Source organism: Acanthochromis polyacanthus, chromosome 17 (assembly GCF_021347895.1).
Source record: "Acanthochromis polyacanthus isolate Apoly-LR-REF ecotype Palm Island chromosome 17, KAUST_Apoly_ChrSc, whole genome shotgun sequence".
Classification (NCBI taxonomy): Eukaryota; Metazoa; Chordata; class Actinopteri; family Pomacentridae; genus Acanthochromis; species Acanthochromis polyacanthus.
In genome coordinates this window covers 24,005,845-24,030,992 of record NC_067129.1, presented here as the reverse complement: position 1 = coordinate 24,030,992, position 25,148 = coordinate 24,005,845, and the positions used below count along the sequence as shown (strand labels likewise).

The 25,148-nt window shown below is 39.3% G+C and overlaps 1 protein-coding gene across 2 annotated transcripts; it reads left to right on the top strand.

Moving 5' to 3' along the window:
• The first annotated feature begins 63 nt into the window (after positions 1-63).
• Positions 64-23,516, top strand: flot2a (flotillin 2a). Of its 2 annotated transcripts, none has more exons than XM_022207097.2 (11): positions 64-278; positions 3,491-3,572; positions 7,143-7,233; positions 11,330-11,453; positions 12,672-12,790; positions 12,928-13,041; positions 13,172-13,291; positions 13,628-13,842; positions 14,633-14,816; positions 15,915-16,064; positions 20,175-23,516. In XM_022207097.2, exons 1-11 carry the CDS (start codon positions 230-232, stop codon positions 20,223-20,225), a joined length of 1,299 nt encoding a protein of 432 aa, XP_022062789.1. In that variant the 5' UTR covers positions 64-229; the 3' UTR covers positions 20,226-23,516. The 2 variants fall into 2 exon arrangements, with proteins under 2 accessions (XP_022062789.1, XP_022062790.1); XM_022207098.2 differs by lacking the exon at positions 7,143-7,233 and adding an exon at positions 6,514-6,604.
• The last annotated feature ends 1,632 nt before the right edge of the window (positions 23,517-25,148 follow it).

Here is a 25,148-nt window from a genome sequence, read left to right as displayed (position 1 = left end):
GACACACTTTTATTTTGAAAATCATAAGCGGTAGTGCTACGTCTCATGACCGTTATTTTGACGCAGCGATAATTTCAACTCTCCATTTTGAAAAAAAGTGAAATCCTCGGTAGGGGCGTAAAGAAAATAGTCCAGACTTGGTGCAAGAAGGAGGAAAACTGAGTTTTTAAACTAAATTAGTTTTGTATGCTTCGAGTGGGTGTGGATACACGCTTTTTCTGTCGGTAAAATGGGAAACTGCCACACCGTTGGACCAAACGAGGCCCTTGTGGTTTCAGGTAATGTAAACGCTGTTTGGACGATGTGTCTTAGCTGCTCGACGAAGTACTAGTAGAGCAAATTGGTAAATAATTAACTAAAAGCACTCCTCTACCATTTATTCTCCAAAAAAATATTTACTGTAGGTGTTAAATAGAAGATAGCATTACGACAAACCACCATTTGATGTAGTTGAGCAGTCGACAGACCCACCCTGAGAGCCGAGAGGACGCGGATTCACATGGTTTATTTTCCCAAATATTGATAAACGTGTATGCGTGTATATGGAAAGATATGTCGTTTTTGCAACACCGAGACGACTCATAATGTCTACCTATTCCTATCAGCTTGTATGCGTTTCTTCTTTAAGATGTTAATTAAAATAAATCCACCTGTTTTCTCAGTTTGTCTTTCTAAAAGCTATCAAATCATTGCTCTAATATGTGATCGAGTACTTTCTAGATTGTAACCGATTGGGATTAGCGCTATTTTAGCTCCCTGTCTGATTATATTTTGGTTTGTACGTATACTTTAAACTGATTTTACTTGGGTATTTTATTAAGATTAAAACAGCTGTTATATTGCTATTATACTAGAAGACTGTGTTGAGGATTTGGACGTAGATGAGCTGGACTAAAAGGTTTCTTTAACTGTATTTTTCCGTGGACGGATAGTGCGGTATGGTGGCTCTGCTGCAGGAATACAGCTACATTAATTCAATTAGAAGGGAAGGGCTCATAGACTGTCCTGGTCTGCTGTGAACACAGTGTTTGCCACCATCAGCTGATGTTTGTCATACCCTTTACACAGAACACACTCAAGATATTTCTTCATCTTCAGGGGCGTCCTGAAAGAAGTCTCAGAAACCCAAACACAGAAATTTTATTTCATTTTATTTGAAATTCTTAGATTTAGCAAAGCATATTTGTGATCATAAAGCTCAGTCTAAACATATGCACTGTTGTTATGTTATGAGTTGACAGCATAACTAAAACTTCTCTATTGATGGGATATGGATCCTTATTTCACCCCTTTTAGAGACCATTCACTTTTATTTTCTTTGAAAATCTGGCTGTATCTCGACACAGTGGTTTGGCAGTGTTGTGCAGCACACTTCCGTAGCTGGATCTGTACACGCTGTTTCCTGTCTAATCCACTTGTGATGGAAAAAAAAAGAGAAACGGCCTTTGGGATTTTCCATTGTTAACAGTCTTTATGTCAATCATCAGATGTGTTGAGGAGTGTAGATTTAGAGAAGAAGTGGCTGTGCGTGACTAGCACATCTTGAACTCCACACCAGTTAATTCACAATGTGAAAATAAATTACTTTATATGTCTTTAGATAGTTAGGGTGCCAAACCAGAAGTTTTTGGGCCTACTGTAAGCGGTAGACATGAAGTAATGCCACTCTGTGCTATGAAACAAAATACGCATTACTCTGTATCAAAAAAAATAAGTTTATCATAGGACTGGGTTTTTTGTAGCTTTTGTAAATTCTTGTTCATTCACAGGCAGTCCCTGCCCTCTTCTCTGTGAAGCGAATGCATTGAGGAATTTCAGTTATGCTGATGGTAAAGTAGCAGGGCTAAAATGGTTTCTATAGCCCCTCAGTCTGCTGGCAGTGCCATGTGGCAGGAGACAAGTGGATTTTGTAGTAAAAGCCTGTCCAGCCCAAATTTCTTTAATAAAACAGCACTTCTAATATGCAGAATATTATGTGAGCAGGTCCTTGTTCGTATTTTCTTCATTTACATTCTGCTAAATTGGACTCTAGTTCATTGTTTGAATGCAAGGAACACAAGTGAAAGTTGGGTGACTCACAAATATCAGCATGAATATAGTGAAGCACTACAGATTTAAATTTAGTCTTGATTGAGTTGTTTGAGATAAAGAAATATGATATGGTGGCTTCATAGCTTCCTACATGACAGACAAGCTTACTTGGTCAAGTTATGAAAACAAGTTAAAACTATTGCTCAGTTCTGCAAGTACACTTTGTATTGTTTTTTCCCCCACCCTGTAGTGCTACGGTTTCCTGTGGAATGTTGTTCAATCAGACAGAAGAGTGTGTTGTGTTTGTATTTTGTGAAGAGTTGGAAATGTAGGGAAGTTACTTTGTCAAAAAGTGAGACTTCTGCTACTCAAAAGAGTCTTTGCTAATAATCCTTGTTGATGGAGATGTTGGACACATGTTACTGAGTGTGTGTGACGTCTGGGCCAATATGTCGTGATGCATGCTTGGTGTGGAGTATGTGTTAGTAAAGATAGTCCAGCTCCTCCCACTCGTCTGTTTGTCAGTTAGCATGTGACAGCTGGGAATGCAACACTAAACACTCGAGATTAAACTATCACACTGATCCTTGTGAATGGGGATGGTGTGTGTTGCCTCAGTTAACTTACTTTTAACTGGAAAGATTCCACATTTATTGCAGAACTCTTGTCTTTCGAAATTGGACATTTTCTGCTGGAAGGAATGAGAAGTCTCTGTTGCAAGACATGTTTTTTTCAGGTCTTAATTCACTCTATGAACAGTTCATTATGTTGTGTGAGTGGGATAGACGGGTTGCAATAAGCCACATGCACTTCTGCGGTCAGTGGAAGCACATGCTGCATCATTTGAACATTTAACAATAAGTTTGAACTGATGAAGGACATCAGAATCTGACGGGCTCAGCGAGGCAAAAGCATGTCGATTTAGAACACATGAGTGTTACACATGCTTGATTTTGGAATATAACAAAAACAGTCTTAAGAGCCATCATATAAAAACATTAAAAGAGAATGAAAATGGCCCCAGAAAGCAGAGCAGAGATACAGCATTTACTAAAGCTGCTGAGAACAAACACTGTGAGGACTGTGGTTGGAAAACGGAGTGAAGCTGAGGTTTTTGCACATGATCATCCTCCTTTGAAACCAGTTGCAAAACATGAAAACTGGGCCACTGATGAATGTTTTTCGGAACATCTATGTTGCTTTATGTTTAAACTGAAATCTGCCTCTACACATAGACGTATGAGTTGAATGTTTGTATGTGCTCTATGAATTCACGTGTTTCAGTCAACTGCTGATTGTGTTTCACCAAGATAGTGATTAATTTAGACTGTTAGCCAGTTATATACAGGGTCTAAATCAGCCCAACAGGGCTGCCATAATGAGCTAGCTTATTACATGTGGACTCTTTCTACAGTGATTATAGCCATGTAATAACTGTTGCATCTGTCTTGCTCCAAAGGTGGCTGCTGTGGCTCAGATCAGAAGACATATGTTGTAGGAGGCTGGGCTTGGGCCTGGTGGCTCATCTCTGACATCCAGAGGTAAGACATATCTGCTCTGGCTTCAGCCCCCCCAAAAATACTTAAATGTGCTCTCAAACTCTGTCAGAAAGCTTTTAAGAACAGAGTATTTGCAGCAGCCACATAAAAGGCTTTCCACAGGTTTGAAATGTCCATTTTAAGTCCTTCTGTTGACCAGTTAGCATTGTAGCTACAGATTCTGTTACCCTGCAGAGTCTTTTACTGCACAGTAAAGAGTTAGCTTAGTTTTAATATTAGTATAATATTATGGTTTACCACACAAGACTTTATCACCCATACCATAATATGGACAACGTGTTGTTAAATTTGGTATTGATGTTTAAAACACTAGGCAGATGTTTTCAAACATTTTTCTAATACCACCAAAAGTTTGCGAAACAAGATATTTGAAAATCTACCAACTAGTTTGTCATTAAATGTGTTCAGCACATTGATACTGATAAGTCCATGTTGGACACCCAACACATACAGAGAAGGTACCAAGTCTCATGATTTATTAAGCAGATACAATTAAATGATGGTGCTGCTGATACTCCGGTTTCCTTATTGTCGACAAATCCAAAGTCATCAGTGAATTGATCATCCTAATAAGTGTAGTCTGTGTAGCTAAAATCTGGTATCTCTGTGCAACTCTCTGTCATAGAGCTCCATTGCTGTCCTGAAACTGTAAAAATACATCAGTAAGCCACATTTGTGTACTGGATTATACATGTCTAATGAACATGGTAACTGTAATATATTTTAGTTTTTTAAATCCTGTGTACACTCTTCTGGTGCCTTAAATACACCATTGTCCAGAAAATGTGCGTTAATCTACAGCAGGAAAATGTTTCTAACAAATATACTCTTTTATTTTGCTTCAGTAATATTGGCTAAAAACTGCAATGCTCTGTTGTTGTAGAAAAGTGTTAAGCCTTTAAAAATATATATCTGTACAGTCCTGTCTTTCTAATGACTTACACTTTCAAAAGACACAAAGATCTACAGAGTGAAGATGGAAAGTTGTGTGAGATAGACATGTTTATTTAGAAGGTTTGTTAGCAAAAAAAAAGCTAAAAGCTAAAAAATAATAATGATAACCAGGTCCTACTTAAACATTAGGAGTAATAAAAAAACAAATCAACTTTCATTTAGAAAACTTTGTCTTTGAGGTAGTGGATGTTTTAAGTTTGATCTGAGTAGGTACCTTGAAATAGTAGTATTGATCATACAGATATTGATTCAAATTGTGTGTACACTGAAAAAGTTTCATTTTTAATAGTATTAAGACAAAAGGAATGGCTGATAGACATCAGTATTCAAAACTAATGTTTAACAATTGTATAAACATAGCAGCTTCTCCTGAACCAGCTTCGTAGTAACACTGGAAAGATAAACAAACGGTACATAATGGCAAGGAGAGGGACACGTGCAAACACAATATTTGTAAAACTACAGTTGACTGTGAACCTCGTAGTGCACTGAACATCCGTTGCAAACCACAGAAACACAATTATTGAAAAGAAAACAAACGTGAAAATAACCAAGTCTTAAGTTTGTGTAGTTGAATCCAGTCCTGATCAATAAATAAAACCTGCAGCTGAAACACTGACACCGTGTAGATGTGTGCAGTTTTTGTTTAAACGTCAGCCCACTGAAAAGCTAAAACCTCTCATTCACCTCTCAGTCTGAGCCATTGAATGAAACTGACCCTGAGCAGACTTGTGGCCGTCGTTCAGTGACACTTTTTTAGATCTGAATGATCGCAATATGCAATTGAACAACTTAAGTTAAGGGAAATTATCTAAACTCTTTAAAAAAAGCAAAGGAAAAACCAAAGACCTCTGAGCCTCAAAAGCTGAGTTTTTCTTTTTTTTTTTTAACAAAACGTCTCGCTGCCACAAAACCAACTGTGAAATGTAGCATATGGTAACTCTCTGAAGACACTGTCATTTTATTCCTTGTTTCTGGAGCTCTTGGTATTAAGTAATTTATTTGTTTGCCTGCTTCTTTATTTCTACTTTGCTAACTTGCTTTGCTTCGTCTGGTATTGATCTCACCCCATCTCACCCCTGGTGTGTCTCCTTCATCTTACCCATTTCACATTAAATGCAGCTCTTTAGCTTTAGTTGCTAGGAAACGTAAGTAGACCTCGATAACAAAATGTAAAAATTTAGGGATGTCAGGATTTATCTCCATTTAGAGACAAGCTTCCCCACAATCTCTTCTCATCTGTATTAATTCAGAATTTTGGCTATGAGCAGTTTGATCAACATTTCAGATGCTTCCTACAATCAGAACAAGAGAGTTGCTCCTGTGTCTCTCCAGAGTAGCAGCCATGTCTGCTAAAAGCACCGTTTGCATAAGCCAGTTGCTGGACAGCATTATAAGAACGGTGGGAGGGAGTGGAGCTTCCCGCTTGTGATGCAGTAATCATGGTAATGTCCAGACCTGTGACTCATTGATCCAGTTGAAAAAGGAGGTGGAGCTGTTCACCAGCGAGGGGCTTCTATTCTATGTGTTGCTGCAGTCTGCCTCCTGTGTCTTGGACTCTGAATCTGACTCCAAGAATAGGGAATCTAAGTCAGTGTTTATTATAAAAGACCAGCTCTGCCTGTTTTATCAGCTCTGAAACATGATCTCGTATAAACGGCCCTGCACCGAAGCAGAGGAGATGACTGTTTGCAAAGGACATTTCTGTGTAATCTCCAGACTCTTTACTCTCGGAGAGCCATCGGGATTAAGAATCCCGTCAACACTAACTATTTTATCTATGGAAGTTCCTCCCTCCCTCACTCTCTCTCTCTGTCTCTCTCTCTCAGCAGAATAGGAGGTTAGGTTGTGTCGTTTGCCCCCTCCCTCTTCCCTCTTCCTCTTGACCTTGGTTACTGACATTCCTAACAGCTGTTGTCCAACTTACTGTTTTGCCTCTGCTATTCCCGCTGCCCGCCTGCCTGCGTAGAATGTCTCTGGAGGTTATGACCATCCTCTGTCGCTGTGAGAATATCGAAACCTCGGAGGGTGTTCCCCTGGATGTGACAGGGGTGGCTCAGGTAATGCATTTAAAAAGAAAAAGAAAAAGAAAAAAAAAAAACAGCAGTGGTGCTCGAAGCCAAAGGACAACAACGGAAAAGGGTTCAACTAACAAGCTAACATTGTCTTTGTGTGTTCTCCTCTTCACGTCTTTTTTCTTCTGCAGTCGAAGGAAGATAATCAGCTGTCACTAACTACTGCTACGGCTTTGCCATAAAGCTGAGCTCTGAGTCACCTTTGGCAACGGGGTCACTAAATGAATGCTATAGAAATTTCTAAAAAAAGAGGATTCCAAGGAGTCCTATGCAGAGGACAAATTCAGATATTTTAACAAAGTTTCATTTTAAAATAAACAAGGCAAACGTGACTTTTCAGTCAGTCAGACATTTGAATTGTGGATAGCATCTCATTGTGCTCCGTTGTTCGTGATCTGGAGTCCTTGGGTGAATGGTTTCACTTTGTCTAGTTTTTCTTTTCTTGTGTTCTGTTCCTTCCCCTCATTTGCTTTCCCTGCGAACATGTCAATTTTTATTTTATATTTTTCCACATTCTTCACAGGATAACGCTTGAGATTATGACCCTGCAGCCCAAGTGTGAGGATGTAGAGACAGCGGAGGGTGTAGCTATTACTGTCACTGGGGTGGCTCAGGTAAATCACCACACTTTCCTAGGAATGCCAGTTCAGACTCCTCTAACCCTCCCTCCTCCCCCTTCTTTTCTCTGGCATCAGCCCATAATCACAGCAGAGGTGGTATTTCATGCAGAGGGCTCGAGCTCATATGTATAACTGTATTTTTTATGAAGACGTTAGGATCGACATTCTCACAGATGTTGGGTCAAATTGCTGTTTGCATGATTTACCCTCATATCTGGGCAGAATGCACCTGGCTGAACGTATCTTACCAAGCAGCAGGCAGACTGACAGATTCACTGTGTTTACAAAAAGGAGCCTCCTTATTCACTACAGTGAGACCTCAAAATTGCACAGTTTAGTTGGTGCTGTGTGACAGATAAAGCTTCAAATTGGGCTTCCTGATTTGTGTTTTGTTGTGTCACTGATAGGTGCGGCAGCGTACCAACACCAATATTGCCCCTTGCATTGTGTTCACACAGTTTATTGTCAGTCTGTCAGTGAACTTGGTTGGAGCATGACAAGAAAAAGGGTCTGTCAAGAGCCTGTTATGCATTTCACTGTCTGTCTCAGTGTATTATGTTTTTATTGTGTCTGTTATTTGTTCCTTTGATCCAGTTTTGGGCTGTCACCTTTTTTTTTATCTAGTAATTTTATTGAACTAAATGATTTGAGGGAAATATGTAATTGTTATTTTCTGACAATGAGATTTTGTGATTTAGTTTGCCAAACAGTTTTTGGTTCAATTTAATCTTTACAGTGATATAAATTTAAACATGTGATTGGAACATGAGATATAATCAAAAGTGTGACTGTTGCGCAAGGATTTATAAAACTGTTGACACAACAGATGAAGCCCTGAGTCAGACGTGCTTTATCGTGTATATCCTAAATTGCATCCTTTACAATTTGCTAATTGCATTGATTTAAGTCACAATTTAGATTTTTATTTTTTAATTGCTCAGCCCTAGTTCAAATGTTTGAAAACAAATGTTTGAATTGTAATGACCTACAGTTGCAGAGTGCTTCAGACAGTGGTTTATGCAGTAGTACAGCAGGACATCAGAGAACAATCCAGTAGTCATGACATCTGAGCATCTGAACGAGCAGGTTCCTCTTCATTCATGGCAAATCTGGCTTGAATTTGTAAAGAGACTTTCTTGCTTGACATGCCTCTGCTTTCTCTACTCATACTTCCTGTTTGTCTCCACTGTCTGCCTAAGAAAGCCAAAAATGATACTTGATGATAAAAAGAACATGGTTTGAAAAGGTGGCAGCCCTGTCTTGATCAATGCGAAAATTAACGTTGCTTTTTAGGTTAAAAACCTTGAGGTGCTAAAGAGAAAATCCACCATAAAGAACGTGTTAGGTTCCATTTCACTATTTACACTTACAAATGCTAGCTGCATTAATACACAAACACTGACTGCATTATGATATTTTTTTATTTCAAGTATAGAGGACTTTAAAGCCAGATTTTCTTTTCCTTGAGGAGGAGGAGTCATAGTTTGTCAAGAAACAGTAGCAATACTGTGTGCTGTGCTATAGCTGAAGTGCACCTCTTCAAATTTGGAACTGTAAGTCAGGATGACTGGCTATCAAGGGGTTGTAGAGGTTACTAGATTGTGATTGGTCAGCGTGGCCTGCTTGGGTTTTCCTTATGAAATTTCTAATGTTGCTGGTGTTTACTGGTAGGGAAAGCAGCCTTTGGTGAGTTGAACCACAGCAAACGTATGCTTCCAATGAACTCAGTAATGACAGAGCATTTGTTTCCTTCACCCCTCAAAAGAGTGCATGTAAAAAGTAAACTCAAAGCAGTGGGGAATATACGATTGTTGTGGTGGATTTTCTCTTCAACAATTTAGTTCAGAATTTTGCCACTGTTTTCTGCATTCCCATTTCATATTATTCATTTCCTGTTTTTTTTCTGCATGTCAGTATTTCTTTCTGAGTTTGAGAGTTGGTGCCTCATTATCAGTTCTCTATTCTAGCCATGCCAGTGTTCCTCTCTGTGTTTTCCTACATGTATGCTGACAATGAGCCCACTGTTTGGAGCTGAACAACGCCTCACTCTCACACAGTTTACTTCACAGAAAGGCTCATCATGGCCACAGTTTGATTGGTTCGACCTAAGCCAAAGCCATTGTGGAGTGCGTGTCCCATGGCAACAGGAGTTTATACGTTTAGGCTTGGAGGGAGGAAGCAGCAGAATTCATTTAAAGGGAAAGATAGCAGAACTTTAATCGTGGATATCAACTTTTCCAATTGGATATAAATCCCATTTCCATCACATTTAGTCTCCTGACTTTCAATAGGACGGTATTTGTTTTCTTTGACAGCCTAATGGCCAGTTGGCAGTAAATACACATCCAAGTGAAGGACCCAACAAATCCCTCATGTTTCAAAAATATATTATTTGGACTTTGAGTAATGTTGTGTCACTTTGTGTCTTTAGGGAATTGTGGGTTTAAAGGAGTCAGGAGAAGAGGTGGTGTCACGAGGCGGATGGGAGGGTGGGGTAGTGGTCTGGAGCTGAAGGCAAGAGATTACCATTAAACACAAGTCCTTACTCCAGTCCAGACCATGGCACAACTCCCCCTGCTGTCTGTTTAAGCTAGCCTGTATGTGTTTGTGTGGCTGGCTTGTGGCCTTTTCTGTTTTCAGACAAGTGTTTCCTTGGAATGACGACCATTTTTCCCAACTTTGTGTTGTCCTCGTTCCTGGTATGAGTGCATGTTGCAAACCCAAACCATGTGCAGACCTCTCGCCTAAGGACCCAGCTCACTCTTTTTGTTTCTTACAGCTCCAGTGGACTACAATATTGCATAAACCTTTCTTACTACATTTAATATTTCTTGACTGTCCAAGTGGGCTCGCTTACTATGAATGACTGCCATTGTGTGAATCTTGTACGCCTCAGGTTTTTGCCACTGATGTTTGTTGTGGTTTTGTTTTAACATGAAGTGTCTTACTTTTTCCCTTTATTTTCTTCGAAGTAAAATGATCCTGTTCATTGTTTTTGGCCGCATAACAATCATTTAGTGTAGAGAGAGACACTGAATTTAATTTTGTGTAACTGTTACTTGAATGTAGAACTGAACAGGTAATATGTTCTTGTATTACTTTCTGTGCATCAGGAAACTTTAGAAGAGCATTTTTAATTACAACTACATATGTGCCGTACATCGTCATCATAAACCCAAAAGGAACAAATGTAAAGTTGATAAGTATATTTCTGCATCTGTTGCTGCTAACCAGAATACAGCATTTAAATGCTGATTACTCGGTGGTTTGACGTTAGAAGACCACCGATTTTATGCAAGGAGGCTGTTGACAATTTGATTATTTTACAGATTTGATACTTCAGTGATTTATAAGGGGTGCTACAAATAATATAATAATATTATAGTTGTTTATTGTAACTTTAATATTGGCATCATTGGGCAAAAACCCTGCCTGTGTAGTTTGGGTTTATGAGAAATACAAATTCAGCAGGCTTCCCAAATAAATATAATGAAATAATCTGGCCATAAAGAGTTTGCACCGTGTCATTAATGGCATTCATTATTTTCAAACTGTCCATTTGATCAGGTAAGGGTGTGTGCAAGATTGAGATAATAGTGATCAGCAATGAGCAGATTCCTCCTTTCCTGCACAGTACATGCTGTGCAGCCAACTGCTGCTTTAATAATGTGTCAGTGATCCTTTTTCATGTATATCTAGGAACTCAAGCAGTTCATCACAGTGCTAGTTTTTGGCAGAGACTCTGGATCATACCCTTGATCCCTTTGAAACTTAAAAAAATTGAAAAATTATGAAAACAAATCAGGGTTTATGCATCCACGTCATTAATACATTGCAAACTTAGACTGCAATGTTCTATTTTCCATTTTAAATTTTACACTTCTGTTGAACTTTGAAGTGTTTTCTGCATTGATGCTGTAAAAGTGAACAGTAAAGAATGACGTGTGGGAACTAATCCAATAAAAATGTTTCTTTAATGATACCACAAAAGCTAATATGTGTTCATGTGTGTGCCTGTATTTGTATTTGTGTTTGTGTTGCGTTTGTGAATGTGTGTTCAGCTGATGATCTGTATCCATGTTGACACTAGGTGAAGGTGATGACAGAAAATGAACTGCTGGGCTATGCCTGCGAACAGTTCCTGGGGAAATCAGTTATGGAGATCAAGAGTGTCATCCTGCAGACTCTAGAGGGTCACCTACGTGCCATCCTTGGTGGGTAGCTTCTTAAAACTGCAGTGTCACAGTTTGTTGTTTTGGTGCTTTTTGTTGTTGATCAAGGATAACAAAAGTAGGATATACAGTAAACAACAGATGTGAGTACACCCCTCTGCAGTGTCAAATGCTTGTCATACTCCAGAGATAGTTTTTCTCCTGCTGCTCTTTGCTGGAAGAGTTCATATTTTTTGGTATATCCACGGGCATGTATGGTGTCGTCTATAAATGTCAGCTCCTGACACGTTTTGCCATCATGCGGCCCAGAACATCACTCTCCTACCTTTGTGCTTCACTGTCAGGACCATCCATTCCCTGTGGTAGTTCTGACCAGGTTCATGCCAAACAAGCTGGACCGCTTCTGAGTTAAACAAATTTACCTTGGTCTCATCAGACCAAATAATATGCTTATAATATATATCAGGCCTTTTTTCATGTTCTTCAGCAAAGTCTCATCTTACAGTTTTGTTAGGAACATCAAACAAAGACGTCTTGGAGGTTGATATTCCACTGTCTTAACTGTCACAGAAACTCCATTGACTTCCATTGATAATCCTAAGTCCGAAGCACTTACCTGTTTTTCTGAGCTATATTATGCAAGAAGTACACCGTCTGTGGTATCATTTTAGGGAAGCAAAACCACTGTAGTGGCACTGAGATTTGTTCTGTACCTTCAGATTACTGCTACTGTGTTTCCTCTTGTTTTGAAGTTGATCACTGATGCTTGTATCCTTTTCTGTCATGTGCAGTCTCACAGTCAAATTTTTTAGATCTTCTGGAATTTCTTTTTCTTGAAAATGCATGATGCAGAAAGACACAGCCTGAAGATCCCAAACTGATGAAATTCTGGTGTGACAGATTGTTTTATAAACATGTTCATGCAGATGAGTTGATTGGATATAATAGGTTTACTCAATTAAGTTTCAGTGTTTAAGTTATTGATTGTTCATAAGGTTGTTTATTATCCTGTACTATTCAACTCATAAATAATCCAATTATTGAGAGGCGATACAGTTTTGAATCAGTTATTGATGTGGCACAAGGATGCACTCACTTCTGTTGTATCCTGTATCAATGTGACTGTGTCAATGATAAATTCACTATTTTGATCTCTTGGCCCTCTTTGTCAGTGTATTCAGTGTTAGTTATTTTGTATAGATGTATGATAATGATGTTAGTAGTGAATTAGAAGGCACTAACCACTCTTCCATCTTTCAGGTACCCTTACTGTTGAGCAGATTTACCAAGACAGAGACAAATTTGCCACCCTGGTGCGTGAGGTGGCAGCACCCGATGTCGGTCGTATGGGCATCGAGATCCTCAGCTTCACCATTAAGGTATGAGAACGAGAATATCTAGTTGATTTTATTCTGCATTTGTTTTTGAATAGTTGTTTCCTATTGGCAGTTCTAGTTTGACAAATTTAATTGTACACTATACTTGTACCTCAGTGTGTCTATTCTCCTCCTGGCAGGATGTATATGATAAAGTGGAATACCTGAGCTCATTGGGTAAAACTCAGACAGCTGCAGTACAGAGGGATGCAGACATTGGAGTGGCAGAGGCAGAGAGAGATGCTGGCATCAGGGTAAGAAGAGCTACAAACGGGAGCAGTGAAAAGCATCCATTGTCTAATTGCTAATAGCGACATCACATTAGCAAACCAACAAACGACTCTCAGTCCATCTCACTGTCATTATGTTTTGCATCTCTTACAGGAAGCTGAGTGTAAGAAAGAAATGATGGATGTGAAGTTTGTTGCAGACACAAAAATGGCCGACTCCAAGCGAGAGCTGGAAATGCAGAAAGCGTCTTTTAACCAGGAAGTGAACACGAAGGTATTCAGTTTGTTCCATTGTATTAAGCATATTGTCAACAAGCATGAAAGTTGTATATTCTCGCAGAAGGCATCAAGACTATGAATGAACACATGTGGAATTATGTAGTAAACAAAAAGTGTGAAACAAGTCAAAAAATGTTTAAGATTTCAGATTCTTCAAAATAGCCATTCTTTGCTTTGATTACTGCTTTGCACGCTCTTGGCATTCTCTAGATGAGTTCAGTGAGAATCTACAATGTAAACAGTCGTGACAATAAAGAAAAACCATTAAATGAGAAGGTGTGTCCAAACTTTTGACTGGTAGTGTACATTAACAAATGTCCTGGGTCTTTAGAAAGCAGAAGCTCAGCTGGCGTATGAGCTGCAAGCTGCCAAAGAGCAGCAGAAGATCCGTCTGGAGGAAATCGAAATTGAGGTTGTACAGAGGAAGAAGCAGATCACAATTGAAGAGAAGGAGATCAACCGGACTGAAAAGGAGCTCATTGCCACTGTGAGGAGACCTGCCGAAGCTGAAGCCTACAAGATGCAGCAGCTGGCTGAAGGACAGAAGTGAGTACAGATCCTCTTTCAAATCACAGAAAACCACTCATACTGTGACTGTACAATGCTAATGGGGTCATCACAGTTGTTTCCTTTGCATATATAATTTTCTGGAATCTATGATCACTGTCCGTAGAGCAGCACAACTGTTAACTTTATTTAAAAATGATGCCAATTAGTTAACTGAATTCTTGAAACAGGAGCAGCTATGCAGCAAAAAACATTACTGAATGTACTGGATATCATGTGGTATGGCTTGTGCCATAATCAAGGTTTTTTTTAAAAATCCTGTTGGGATTGAATACCGCACCATCATTGAAATAAGTCCCATAAAACTGCAGCATCAAGAAAATGGCAGCCAGTTTGTCAGTGACCTACCCTCACTTGTCCTGGAAACCAATAAAATATATTTAACTTCTGAAGTCCAAAATCTATAAAAACACAGATTTTTGTCCCATGTGGACTGCACTACCGACATTGTCAACATGTGATTCAAACTTTATAACTCTTTGAAAAGCCTTTATATTTCTGAATATGCCTACATATTTAACTTTAATGGTTTTAGCTGCTAGAGTGTTGACATCAATGCACTGTGAACGCTGCAGTAAAATGGGGTTTTACTCTATTATTAATTGTTGATGTGCTTCCTTTTCACCTGTAGTTTAGTTTCATCTCAGTAAATGGTACATTTGGATATACCTCTGAGTTTTAGAGAGGAGAAAATAGACTAATGACTTTACAAATGTACATTTCACATATTGCAGATCAAAATATGACTGACTCTCTAACTCTCTCCCAGGATAAAGAAAGTGCTGACAGCACAGGCAGAGGCTGAGAAGATTCGCTGTATCGGTGAGGCAGAAGCTTCTTCCATTGAAGCAGTGGGGAAGGCTGAGGCTGAAAAGATGAGAATGAAAGCTGAAGCTTACCAGCAGTACGGCGAGGCTGCCAAGACCGCTCTGGTCCTGGAGGCTCTGCCCAAGGTCTGTGGAATACATTTATTTACCGGCACTTTTAAAAGAAGTCGGGAAAATTGGTGGCATTTAATAGTTGTATATGTTTCTTCACCACACAAATCTTTGGCACCAAGTCATTCTCTGTTACCCCTCTTCTAACAAGGCAGTTTGAGAGCCAGTTCCTTAACATGAACCAATTCTTCACATTTTAACAGCCAAAGAAGTGGCTCTTGGCAAGAAAAAATTGTTCCAAAGTGGCAAAAACCACTTTGATGGTCTAGAATCAAGATTCACTTATGACAGGGGTGGGGGCAGGATGATCACGACCCACAAGATCAATGTGTGGCTGCCATTTAAAAAAACACAGAGCTTTTGTATAGGGCTGCAACTAACGATGAATCGATTAACTGCCCTGCATTGAGCATATATAATATATGCACGATGCAGCACGGATGTCCGTCCGTGTTCAGCGCTCTGCTCGGACGGTGATTTCTGTTGCATTGCACGCTCACTATGTCGTGCTCAGACGGTTTATCGATTCATCGTTAGTTGCAGCCCTACTTATGTAGTATTTCGTCTGTTTAGTCTAAAGAAGAAAAAGAAATTTCAGGTATTATGGACATGACATGGAAGCAGCTGTGTGTGGACGGTTGATCAGGCTATTTTTCATTTCAGGGTGCAAGTGTCTTCTCTAAACAGCTTTTCCATGTGATTTTAAAACAGAAAACTTTTTTTTTTTTTTTTTTAGTTGTTGTTTTTATTCTCAAACAAGCAACAATCAACAAACTAGTCTCTACCAGCAGATGAGACCCTTTTAAAAATCAGCCACAGAAAACCAGAGTGCAGCTGTCACCTTCTGTGTAAACAAGAAGGCTGGCACCTGGCAGGTTTACATGTCGATCATTAAAAATGAACTAACACTCCTGTGTTACAGATGCTGCAGGTACTAATGTTCTCACATGTATCTTAACATGGTGTTTGCTGAAGCATTAGTGTTTCACTGATCAGAACTGCAGAGACATGACTTGAGTAAAAATATGATTGTGACATCACTGTCACTTCTTAGATGTAGATTCGTGGAGTGTGAAGAATAATAACAAACATATTGTCACTGTGCTTTTTCAGATTGCTGGTAAAGTGGCTGCACCCCTCTCTAAGACCAATGAGATTGTCATTCTGAGTGGAGAAGGCAGCCGTGTGACTGGAGAGGTGAACCGTCTACTAGCTGAACTCCCTGTCTCTGTCAACGCCCTCACTGGGGTGGATCTGACTAAGGTGAGAATGGCACTGCTCTCCTTAAGAGTTCATGTATTTATTTCTATGGACTTCTCCTGTTTTGAGAGACTGAGCTGCAATGCATGAGGACTCTCAGGTGAAAACAAAAACAGGGTTATTGTTTCACCTTAAAATGACTGAATCCATAAAAGAGGTCAAAAGAACAGAACTTAACTAAGGCTATAAGCAACAAAATAACAGACCAAAACAACTGCACTGATCAAACAAACTGATAACAGAAGAGAAAAAACACTGAACAAAATGGACTATATACAGTTGCATATAATGTAAATTTTTAACGTTGTAGTTAATTGTATAGTAGGTCATTGTATTACAAAATTATTCACCCCCCGACAGTTTTGACATTCTGGCAAAATGAGCAACATTACAACTGCAGGCAATTACTAAATCCAGGGATGTGATTTTTCCGCGAATTCGCGAAATTCCGCTTTTTTCAGGGATGGGAATTTACCGCGGATCCGCGGATTTCATTTATTTGAATGCTGATTTCACAAGTTTGAACACTTTATTGTTGCTGATACTCCCGCGCGATGGTAACGACGTTAACGATAGCTTGTTAACGACTATTGTAAACGGCCCAGCGATTGGAAGTCGCTGGGCGATCGCGCGTCCAATATTCCCTGTATTTCTCGTCATATTTTTATTTACAAATAGAATATTAGTGATTTTTTTGTACTGAAAATGGCTGGAATTGACTGCAGCTTAAAGGGTTAACCCAATCGAGAATCTGTGATGGGATCAGAAGAAAGCTGTTGCAGCACATAGACCTAAGAACACTGCTGAGCTGGAGACCATTGCCCATGATGAGTGGGCTGAAATTCCCAAGGAGCGCTGCCAGAAGCTTGTTGAGAGAGTTTACCTCCCATCTACAGCAGGTCACTGCTGCAAAAGGGTGCTGCACGAAGTACTAAAGATACAGCCTCATAGGGGGATGAATAATTGTGCAACCTGCTTTTTGTAAAAAAGTTGAAATTTTGGATGGATTCTGAATTAAATCTTGATTTTTGCGTTGGTATTATTTTTCAATAAAGTAACTGTTCACCTCTTAAATTATTTATTAATCGCCTGCAGTCAAAATGTTGCTCATTTTGCCAGAATGTCAAATGTCAGGGAGGTTGAATAATTTTGCATGCAGCTGTATATATTGGCTGATCAGACCATCCATCCATTAACTATACACCGCTTAATCCTCACATTCACACCTACGGACAGTTTAGAGTTGCCAGTTAACCTCAGCATGTTTTTGGACTGTGGAGAAATCCCACACATGCACAGGGAGAACATGCAAACTCCATGCAGAAAGATCTCAGCAAGGCTGGGACAAAAACTATGGATCTTCTAGCTGCAAGGCGAAAGTGCTAACCACCAAGCTACTGTACAGCACCTGATCAGACCAGTTACATACAATAAGTTCTACACCTAAACTACAGCATAAAGCACAAAACTATACAATTTGTATGTTTCATCGAAAGAATAATAACAAACAAACCCAAAATATATTCAGTTAAATGAATAACGCAATATTAAAATCAAATAAACGTGGTCTCCCTTTGAAGTGACAGCACTGCTCTGATGCTCCCCTGATGTCATCTTTTCCCTGAAGCCATCCAGACGACCACAGCCAGATAGCCCAACAAAGAAAAGATTAGTAGAACTTAAAGTAAACAGTTCTGAACATACAAAAGTTAACTAAATGTTATAAATAGAACTTAAGAACTTCATCAAAGGCTATGACTGCTGGAAAATTTGGGTGTTTGGATTTTTTGAACAGATAATGGAATACAAGGCAACTTCCTAATACTGTTGGTTATCCATATAATTACTAGAAATGAGATTTTCAGGGGAATGAAACATTATTACCACACCTGACCACAGGGCACTTCACTGAGCACAAACTCCCGCCAACGCTCCACAGCTCTCCGTCTTGCCAAGCTGCGACCTCTCTGCTGTCGGTTGATTATTCTCTTCTTCAGGGACTTTCTAACATCATTGCACATGAATGTCATGCAGTTTAACAGCAGCCTGGAAGTCAAATGGAGAATTTAACCACCCACATATGAAGAAAGGAGGATTGTGAAAACTGAGCATCTTTAGTATAAATAGGCCACTGTTTGATACCATGGTCACCAAGACAACTTTATAAGGTGGTTAGTGTATTCAGCAGTCATTACGTAGCAAAAAAAAATCCAGTGTTGTTGGTTTAAGAGTAAGAAGGTGTACTTTAGGATTATTTTTGGCATGTTTGGACAAGCTTAAAGGTTTAGAGGTGATAGTTGATCGTTGTAAAATGTAAGTTCTTGGTGCAGCTGCAACCCAAATGTAGTCATCCAGTTCCTGAGTAATTCTTGATGACAGTTGACTTTAGAGAAACAACACTTTGCAGAGACTCTACTCTGGGGCTTTTTAATGTGGTGTTGTGTAGGCTACTTATCACTGACATTTTAGTACCAAATGTCTGTGTACACACTTTGAGAGATTCAGACAAAAGTCTTTTGTCAGTTGTTTTAGCTTGGCTGGAAACTAAAGGGGACATTGTGTGAGGCTCTGGAATAACCAGCTTTAGGAAGTCAGGACACTGAGTCAGTTACCTCTTCTTAAAATGTGTTCTTATCTGAGTTGCTTTCCTGATTTTAATTTGTAGTAGCAGACAGGACTGTTGGCAGACAAGCTAAACTGTATGTACTACTTTGATTAGGGCTAGCAGAAAAATGGCTAGAATAAATTTAGCCATCTGAAATGTGGTCCACTTGGAAAAAAGGTCAATATTCATTTAAGTAGAATGTTATTACCACTTTGCCTCGTTGTCAGGCAGCCAAAGCAAAGATTTGTGTATGAAGATGAAGTTCTATGGGGGAGAAAATGTCGTACCTTAGGAAAGGGCTGTCTGACTCACATTAAAGCAGTGAGACTATTCTAAATGTAGTGCACACTTTATCAGATATTGACCACCGTTTAGGTAACTACAACACATTCTGTTTGTCACTCGTTCCACACCAGCACATTGCTTAGCTTGTAGATCCTTTAGTATCTCATACACACGGGGAAAATGCCCCTCTCAAAACAAGAAACAAATCTTATTTCAAAGAACTTTTACCTTGAAATAAGTGAAAAAAATCTGCCAATAGAAGAAGTGAAAAATGGCCTGGTAAGATTTCTTGAAATAAGAGATGATATTTAGAATATTGAGATATTAAAATTAGCTGGGGAAACTTATTTTAAACTAGATTTTACCAGGATTGTCAAGCTAAGGTGTCTTAACCCCCCTGCTGTCCTCATTTAAAACATTTTGTTTCCTTGTCTGAAAAAAAAAACAAGAATTCAGCAAAACAAAATTTCACAAATTTATAAAATATTTGCAAAATCTTCAGGAAGAAAATCCCTTAAGTTTTATTTTTAAGGAAAAAAATCCCAAATTTGGCAAGAAACAAAAAAAAGAAAAGAAAATTGTAAATATTTTTTTAAATGAATACAAATCTTCCAAAAAATCCTAAAAATATCTAAAGTGATTCCATATATATCAGTAAAACTTATATTTTCTTTAAGAACATTCAGAAAAAAATAGATTTTTTTTCCCTGTGAAAATATTTTTTTCCCCCACATTTTCAAACTTTAAAACGGATCAATTTGACCCGCAAGATGACACGAGGGTTAAGACAAGATAATATCAAGATTGTTTGACTTAACAAGATATTTAAGATGCATTGTCTTAAAACAAGTGCCTCCATCTGCTGAAATGTCACTTGTTAAGTGAGTTTATCTTAAATCAAATGGGATGAGACATTTTGACTAAAAACCAGACAAATAGACTTGGTAGGATTTTGAGTTTTTGCAGTGCAGCCCTTCTTCAAAGCAACCAAATGATCCCTTTAATTCATTCACTCATTCATTCCTTTACAGCAGCATTCATGCTCAGCAGCAGCCACCTGCATCTCTTATTCAAACTTGTTCTTCCAGTTTGAGGTTTTATTTGTAGGTTAACAGTTGCCATGATAAAGGATGATAGTATCTAGCTGTAGTTCCTGTGTGTGTGTCAGCAGTGATCTTTATTGCACTCGGTGTTGAAACCATCTTGTCCTCTGATTCTCACAGATCCCTCTGCTCCAGAAGATGACCAACCCACAGGCCCAGACAGCCATATGATGAATCAGGCCTGAGACTCGTAACTCTGAATCTTTTGCTGTGTATCTGCCTCAAGCATGAAAACAGTTCAGTCCCTTATGCAACTGCCTTTGACCAGAAACACTTGACACCAACCAAGAGCTTTTTTATATTTTTAAGAAGTTTTTAATTTTCTAAAGGAAAAAACAAAACAAAACAGGGGCCTTACTCCAGAAGGACCAGACTGTATGTATCCTATGTTGTTTTTAGTTTTTGTTGTAGAAACATTTAACTTTATCATACTGCACTAGTTAGCCAGAATTATATGCTGCAATCTCAGTCAGTCCGACAGGTCATCCAAAGCAGAGCTGGGTGTTTCTGAGACAAAAGTCAGAGTTGTAGGTGAGGGAATCAATCGAGAAATATTAAGGACAAATCCCTGCATAGCTGTCTAAATTTCTGCCTGGAGTTTGGAGTGCGCTGCTTTCCTGTCAGGTGTTTTGGAATTTAATCACCTTTGGACGTGGAGCAGAGATGTGCCAGCTCCCTCCTCTTTATTACACCCTCATTCTTTCAGTGCTAAGAGCGCCATTACTGAAGTAGATAGATTGCAACTTTTATGTTCACTTTGCTTTTAAAGTAAAATTTCTGTTAGATTAACAAAATGCACTTATGGCTCACCTGATCTTTACTCACTGTGATTATAGAATTGACAGTATATCACAATATCGGTGACATTTGAATCACTTGCATGATAAACTTTACCTCGCAGTAGATTCTCACGTAGCCTGTCTTATTGTTCTGATGTGCAGTGCCTGTTCACCACTCAAGTGCCCAAACCTTAGGACAGCGGTTTGGCTTTAGGTTGGATTAATGTCCGAGTATATCACTGTTATAGATGGATGCTGTTTAAATATCGTTCTCCGTTCTCGTAACATCTGCTCATGCTAACAGTAGCTTCACTTTTGTCACGTGTTTGGATACATAAGCAGATATATAATTGCTAAACAGTTGCATAACTAACGCAAAGCCATACTTAGAAGTGATGAGCCTTAAAAGAGGCTTTGGATGCCTTCCAGACTTACTGAACATTTCTGTATTACCTCAAGTAGAACATGGAAGACATTCAGGGTCTGGGGTTTCATTTGATTTGTTACTCCTCTTTCTCCTTCCTCCTCCTGGATGAACTATCAGCCCTCCTCCTGTTCACGTGTTTCCTAGACGTTGTTTGAAATACTGCAGATTGTGTACATATTTTTTTACTTTATTGAGCAACTCCACACTAAAGCCTGTGGGTGGAAGGTTGACCACACCCAGTCTGCGATGACAAAGCAGGAATTTAGGGTTGCACTCGGTCAGAAGTTGGTAAATGAGCAGGTGATCAGGCTGTAAACGCTGCACACAGTGTTTGTGCTCAGGTGGCCTTCAGTTTGGTGAAAGTAATGTGAGATGGGCGTGAGCAGTCGGAGGTTTCTGTCTGACTTTTTCTGCTGCAACGCGTGAATCAAAGGAAACTGTCAGAGGCACTCATTTCTTCATTTCTGCATGCAGTCTGTTCCAATGTCAGTTTGAATCCGTTCCAAAATTCACATGTAGCGGAAACAGCTTTAATAGAGTTAAATTTCACACAGACATAATCACCACCTGCCCTTTTTATGCGTCGTAAAATTGCAGAATTATTCATAAATGACTAAAGTTAGAGCATCTTCAAACTCTAACCAAATACTTGTTTTATTTTCCCGTCAGAACAGTCATTTGTCGTTAAAACAAGTCGTGTTCAGTCATAGTTCAGTGTGACTTGTGGAGTGTAATTGCAGGTTTCAACCTCTAGATGGCAGAGCTTTAGCAGGATTTCAAGTTCTACAATCTGAATGAGCCTTTTTTTTGCTCCATGTTTTTGTATCATCCAGTGTGTTGTTTTGCTGCATCACCCGCCTAGCTTAGGGTGCACAGTTGGCCTGTCCAGTTTATTTCTTTTTTATTATTCATGTTACACTTCTGTTATTGTGAACAATCATTAACCACTTTTCACAATCTGTGACCATAAATGTTTTGCTTTATTGTGCCAGTGATCATTATAAAGTTATTATCTAGTCACGCAGTTTTCTTGCTTTCTTTCCTGTCAAATAAACATGAGTATTGTATGGTCTGTGCAGATTTCATGCTGTTTATGTTTATAAAATGAATGTTATATTTCCCTCCAACCTCTAATGTGCTTCTTGTGTTTGTACCCATCTTACTGTAAATACAAGAAAATGATCAGCCTGTTGATAAGTTCTTTCATTCAGAATAGCCAGTGATTTTTACAAGTTATCAACTAATAGCAGGAATTTCAAACCTGATCCCCTTTTCAAACTTTCCACATCAGTGGGGTCTCTGGTGGGGCACTAATTTCAGACTTTTAAACCTGGTTGATCACCTAGAAAAATTCTCAGATTTTCTCAAAAGCACGCATCCAAATAATTTAAGGACTAACGAGACGGCTGCAGAATTGTTTTCATTTTATATTTACGTTGCCTAAGTTTAAATGTCAGTGAGGTGTTACATGCAAGTTGCAAATCATCATTTTATGATCCACTGATCGAAGATTATTAAGTAGAAAACTGCAAAGCTGACTTCACAAAATGTGCAAACTGCTAAATTTACTGAACAAACTTGTCATACTTTGTAATACTCCTTTGATTTGGGGAAGTAGATTTGTGCACACAGTGCCTTTGTTACATAATGAGATCATTCATTCTTCACTGAGCAGATTGTCTACACACGGAAGTACTGATGGGATGTTCTATTAGAAATGAGTTTATAGGAAAGAGACCGACTTTTAGATTGTGAACTTGATAAATATATCAGCTGTAAATGTTCCTCTTTCTACTTTTTCTGTTTCATGTACTTTATGACCTTCTGTCCTACAAAATGTGTAAGGGAACACACACTTATAAATGTAAATGTAGCACTATAGGAAGCATTTTGCAGCGTTTCCTTCTGAATCTGATCTTAAAAACAATTTTTTTTTTCATTATTTTTGGCCACTGTATTTGTGCCAAAGAATTAGCATCGTCTAATCAGATTAGTTGTTGTTACTCCAAGTAGCATTCGAGAGGAGACTGACCAAACATCACAGACCTACGCCTTAACTCTTGTCTTCATCTAAAACATTGATTGTCTATCATAGAAATAATCTGTAATCTCTATTAAAAATGATATTGTGGATTTATCTTGTGGCTTCTCATGTAACACTGGCCTTTGGAGAGCTGATCCAGCATGGCATTTTAAGCATGTGTTCATGTTATTCTGTGTTGTGTGCCACCCTCTAATAAATGTTATACCACTGTAGCCTTCGCTGTCTGTCTGTTAAATTGGAAAGTATTCGTTTGACGTCTCACTGAGAGTTTGGAAAGACTCAGTACTTGACAATCCTGCACAAGCAACATTTAATTTCCACTTTAGAGGTTAAGAGGATAAACACTGCAAATAAAAGAGGTACATGAATTCATTTAAAGTCCAATTAAACACAACAATGAATATCATCTGAGGTGCGTCTGTCTGATTATTTGTCAGATTAATGATTACAGGAGGATCAGCAGCGTTACCAGGGGTGGACTGGCCATCTGGCGTACCGGGCACTGTCCCGGTGGGCCGGTGTCTAGTGGGGCTGGTCAACAGGTTCCTCCGGACCTGTAATCAGTATATTGTAATGACATTTGAAATTTCACGGGTCGCTTCTATTATCCCAGCGCAGCTTTTCCAGTTTTTACGTGCGGACATTCGCGATCTCTCGTAAACGCGGATGTCAGCGTTTACTATACAGCTGTATCTAAACGCGGACATCCGCTCTGCATCGTGCATACATAATATATGCGAGATGGAGCGCCGATGTCCGTCCGTGTTCCGCGCTCCGGTCGGATGGTGATTTCTGTTGCATTGCGCGCTCACTTCCGCTTTTGATGACGTATCGTGCTCAGACGATTAGTCGATGGGTCGTTAGTTGCAGCCCTAGATGCTGGTTAAAAACCTGCTCTTCTAGTCTTCTTCCTTCTAGTTGCCGTAAAAAGTCACTCCATCCTCACCGACTTCAACACCTCTTCATGACAAGTTCTTCTGCCTCCGACCTGGTGGAAACTCGAGAAACTCGGGAAACCCATCAAGACTCGGATTTTCGAAAAACTCATTGGGCAGGGGAAGGTGTGGTGGTTTCTGGGGGAGGTGGGGGAGTAGAGGGGGAGGCCACCACCCACCTCCCCGCCTACTCTCCACCCTGACTCCATCCAGACTCTCCCTTGGCTCCACCCAGACTCCACCCATGTGGTCACTTTATTAGGAACAGAAACTACGATGACAAAAGGACGAAAAATTTATTTCATTTTATCTGATCTGTAGCTCAGTGAGTTAAGGGTTTGCCTATGGAGCTGCAGATTGCTGGTTCAAGAGTAGACCCTTCTGGAATTTTCTGAAAAACTTAGACAAAGACAAACAAAGAAAAATGCCAGTGGTGGGCCTTGAATCTGCTACCTTCCACTTGGTAGTTTCTCTTCTTACAGCCTGAGCTACTTGCTCAGATACTATTTCTTCTCTTTTTTTGCGCATTTATCATCTATTTTTTCCGTTTTCGAGTTTTTTTAAACTTGAGTCTCGACTCGACTGTTTTTCTCAGGAGGTTGGACTTCAGCCTTTGTGCTGGAGGGTTGAACCCTCAGTTCCAAGACTTTCTAAAGCCTCGAGACCTCCCGAGTCCTCAGCACTTGAGCTTTCACACAGTCTGAGGGCTGAAATTTTCTAAGTACCACAGTAGATCTCTGTTAGAGTTAACTTTCAGACAGTCCAAGGACTGATATCTTCTAAGTTCCTGAGTAGATCCCTGTTAGTCTGAACCTTCAGACAGTCTGAGGGCTGAAATCCTAAAAGTTCCTGAGTAGATCTCTGTTAGTTTGAACTTTCTGGATAACAGAAACCTTAAAACTTGTGACC

Excerpts from the sequence above, each read along its gene's own strand:
- flot2a (XM_022207097.2), top strand. The coding sequence starts at position 230 with ATGGGAAACTGCCACACCGTTGGACCAAACGAGGCCCTTGTGGTTTCA. Across the intron at positions 279-3,490 it reads CGAGGCCCTTGTGGTTTCAG|GTGGCTGCTGTGGCTCAGAT; the intron begins GTAATGTAAACG and ends CTTGCTCCAAAG. Across the intron at positions 7,234-11,329 it reads CTGTCACTGGGGTGGCTCAG|GTGAAGGTGATGACAGAAAA; the intron begins GTAAATCACCAC and ends TGTTGACACTAG.